Below are 3563 nucleotides of genomic sequence, written 5' to 3'. Positions count from 1 at the left end.
TGGGCAAAAAATTAGAGCACCACCACAGTCACATTGGGTTTCTTCTTCATCCTCTCTCTCTCTCTCTCTCTGCTGATCTGCTTTGCTTTTTATTTTTTCATCTTTTCTTTACTTCTTCGTTCAATCTGCTAGTGGTTTATTTGCTCAAATAAGATTTTCTTTACAATTTGCTTTAAGTCCTACACGTGGTGGGTTGCACTTCAAGTTGTATTCTAAAGCAAAGTTATACTCCCCAACCTACACTTCAATTTAGATTACAGTCCTACATGTGGGATCCCAGGTGTGATTTTTCTTACTTTGTTATTAGTCAAAAAATTTATTAATCTATTATATGATACATAAATGTAATAAACTATTATTAAAACTGATACAAATATACTTTGTCTAATTTTTTATTTTAAAATATATATATATATATATATATATAAAGGAAAATTATTGATAATTTTATTTCTAATTTGATACTTGACAATTCCCTATTAAAGAGTATAGATTACAATTTTGAATAAAAATATTTAACTTTTTATATTATCGCTTGTTTTTGACATATTTAGATTACAAGGCCATAGTAATGTATTTTTTAAGAATATTTTAATAGTAAAAATATATAGAAAATATAAATAAAAATATTTTTAATAATATTTTAATTGCCGCACCCCGCCGCACCCACACCCTCACCCGTGCTTCTTAGTTCATAATATCTTTCTAAAGCACACCATTCCTCCATCACACTAACATTGTTGCTACTACTGTTACTAAAGCTACTGGACCATTGCCTGTGAATCACTTTTTTGAATTTTATCCATATTTGTGCTAATCTTTTCTATATTTCTGTGGCAGGTGTGGCTCTCAGTCATTGTCTTTCTCTGCTTCCGGTTGATGGTATGGGTAACTTGTTCAGCTGGCCCAAGAGGCTTAGTAGTAAACCTCTATCACAACTGGTGCAAGTGTTTTAATTCCTATCCTCGAACTTATGATCTACTGCATTCCAGTTTTCTCTTTAGGTATCTTTTTTTTTTTTTTTTGAAACCTCTCTTTAGGCATCTTACACAAGGGTACAACAGCGAATTGACTTGCTGCGCTTTATAACTGATGGTTATTGCTGGCTCATAAGTATAACTGATATGGATTTTTCTTTTTTTTTAATTAATGGAAATAGAAATACAAGAATTGTATATCTCTATTTGCACCATAGAATAGAAATACAGCAACTGAATATCTTTATTTGGAGTTTCTCAAAAAAAAAAAAAAAAGAATATCTTTATTTTGTGCAAATACATCTTACTATCTAAAAAGCTTTTGCCTTCTGTTTGTGTTGCAAAAAAAAAAAAAAAAAAAAAAAAACGCATATGGAGAGCCTAAACGACAGTTGAAGGCTGAAAGTCTTGGCTGGAGAGCAGGGGATGTCTGGTCTTTTGGCTCTCCATTACAATAATGTTCTACGGCAAGAGGGTGACTAAGGGTCCGTTTGGATACAGCTGAAAATTGAAAACTGAAAAACACTGTAGCGAAATAATTTTTAAATGTGTGAATAGTATCGTGGGACCCATTTTTAATGAAAAAGTTGCTGAAAAGTGAAATTTGTGGGTCCGTGAACAGTACACGATGTGCTGTGATTGGTCCAAAAAAATTTGAAAAGTCAAAGTTTGCGGCTACTGTTCATTGAACAGTGCATGAACAGTAGCCGCAACACCCAAAACGCTCCAAAACGCGTGAAAAAAAAAAAAAAAAAAAAAGACAAAACGCAAACGCAGTTTTTTTCAGCCGAATCCAAACGCGCTCTAATTGTTAAAGCGGTGAACTTATTGTCTTATAATGTTTAGGTCAAATCTATAAATTATTATTGTCTTAGGCTTCGAATTATATATTGGACCACCCTAAAACACACAAAGAAAAACTGAACTTATTGTCATATTAGGCTACAAATTATATATTGAATCGACCTGAAACACGAGAATTATAGGGTCTTTTGGTGGACCATGTCATCTGTTCACTATTCCACTTAAAGACTTCCATTTGATTAAAATTGCTGAGTCAGTAATCAGTTTCTATTTAAAAAAATTTTCAACTCAGCAATTTTAAATAGATGTGAGTCTTTTAGTGGAATGGTGGATTACGTCACTTGTCCATCATGTGAACTTTATATTTTCTCAACATAAGAACTGAATACAAGACCTGTAAAACATTATATGCACTATTTTGCTCACTTCATTACTAATAGGTTCGGTTAAATTCTTTTTTTTTTTTTTTTTTGAGAGTCAAAACAAAGTATTATTATTAAGATGCTGGAAAATCAGAAATTACAACGTGACTAATATCTGTTGGAACATACTCCATCCAGACTAATAACGGAAAAGAAACAATTGCTCTCTTAGCTAAAGCATGGGCCGCACAACTACCCTGCCGCCTAGTATGAGAGAAAGAAAAGGTTCTTAGAGAACCTACAATAGACATTGTGTCTTTGATAATCACCCCCCAAGCTGAATGAGCCCCGTCCGCTGCCTTCAAAGCCCTCCAAACTACCTCAGAATCACCTTCAATTTCAGCAGCCGATAATCCCAATTCCACAACAAATTTTGCTGCTCTTCTTGCAGCTAGAGCTTCCAGCACCTCCACTGAACCCGGATAAGGTATTTTTTCAGCTAAGGCAGCAATCACCTCCCCCTTACTATCTCTAACTATAACTCCTATCCCTGCTTCCTCCGACTCGGCGAACACCGCACCATCATAATTTGCTTTAAACATTCCGACCCCTGGGGGTCTCCACTTTGTATTTTCCTTTCATTGGTGCACCTTAGTCTCATGGAATTTTGATTGGAAATCCGAGAGGTATCTACTAGCCGTTTCAAAAAGCCTATCTCTAGGCACCCCTTTCTCATTCAACCTCAACTTATTTCTTTGAGTCCAGATAGACCAAGCCACCACCCCAAATAGCTCCAGTCCCTTTGCCCTCTGATCGACCAGATTTATTAGTTCCTGCATGTCCTGAAGATGAGGACACTCTGTTCGGACCCAGCTGAAACAGGGGTTCCAAATATCTTTCAGTGTCTCACAACTCCACAACGCATGGAACGTTGTTTCCTGATCCAGAAGGCATGCACTGCACCTCGCATCCTCAAGAATTTTTCTCCTCTTCAAATTATCCTTTGTGGGTAGCGCATTAGAACAAACTCTCCAAAGAAAAAACTTTATTTTGTTAGGAACGTGGAGCTTCCAGAGGCGTTTCCAGAAAGCTGATCGGTGCGACGAATCCGAGCTTGATGCAGCGCTAGAGTTTGCTTCCTTACACAACGTTTGGTACCCTGCCTTAACCGAATACTCCCCATCATGACTATCGGGCCAAATGAGACGGTCTTCCTGTTCAGTCCAGCTCAGTGGGATTGCTTTTATTCTGGTAGCCTCAAAACTCAAAAAATTCTGGTTGAGCAGATTAATATTCCAAGTCCGGGTATTTGGATTTATTAGTGCAGCCACCTGAGCTCCTTTTAATGCCGCTACCTGAGGAGAAACAATCCTAGCAGACCCCTTCCCTGGCAGCCAATTTTCTCCATATATATCTATGC

At 36.7% G+C, this 3563-nt stretch overlaps 1 protein-coding gene across 1 annotated transcript; it reads right to left on the bottom strand.

Moving 5' to 3' along the window:
* Positions 1 to 2277: 2277 nt before the first annotated feature.
* LOC126728124 (uncharacterized) lies at positions 2278 to 2745 on the bottom strand. The gene has a single exon (XM_050433993.1). The coding sequence runs from the start codon at positions 2743 to 2745 to the stop codon at positions 2278 to 2280; it is 468 nt and encodes a 155-aa protein (XP_050289950.1).
* Between the last annotated feature and the right edge of the window lie 818 nt (positions 2746 to 3563).

This window comes from Quercus robur, chromosome 5 (assembly GCF_932294415.1).
Source record: "Quercus robur chromosome 5, dhQueRobu3.1, whole genome shotgun sequence".
NCBI classification, from domain to species: Eukaryota; Viridiplantae; Streptophyta; class Magnoliopsida; order Fagales; family Fagaceae; genus Quercus; species Quercus robur.
Note: the sequence above shows the minus strand (reverse complement) of the source record. Positions and strands in the feature narration are given on the sequence as shown.

Excerpts from the sequence above, each read along its gene's own strand:
- LOC126728124 (XM_050433993.1), bottom strand. The coding sequence starts at position 2,745 with ATGTTTAAAGCAAATTATGATGGTGCGGTGTTCGCCGAGTCGGAGGAA.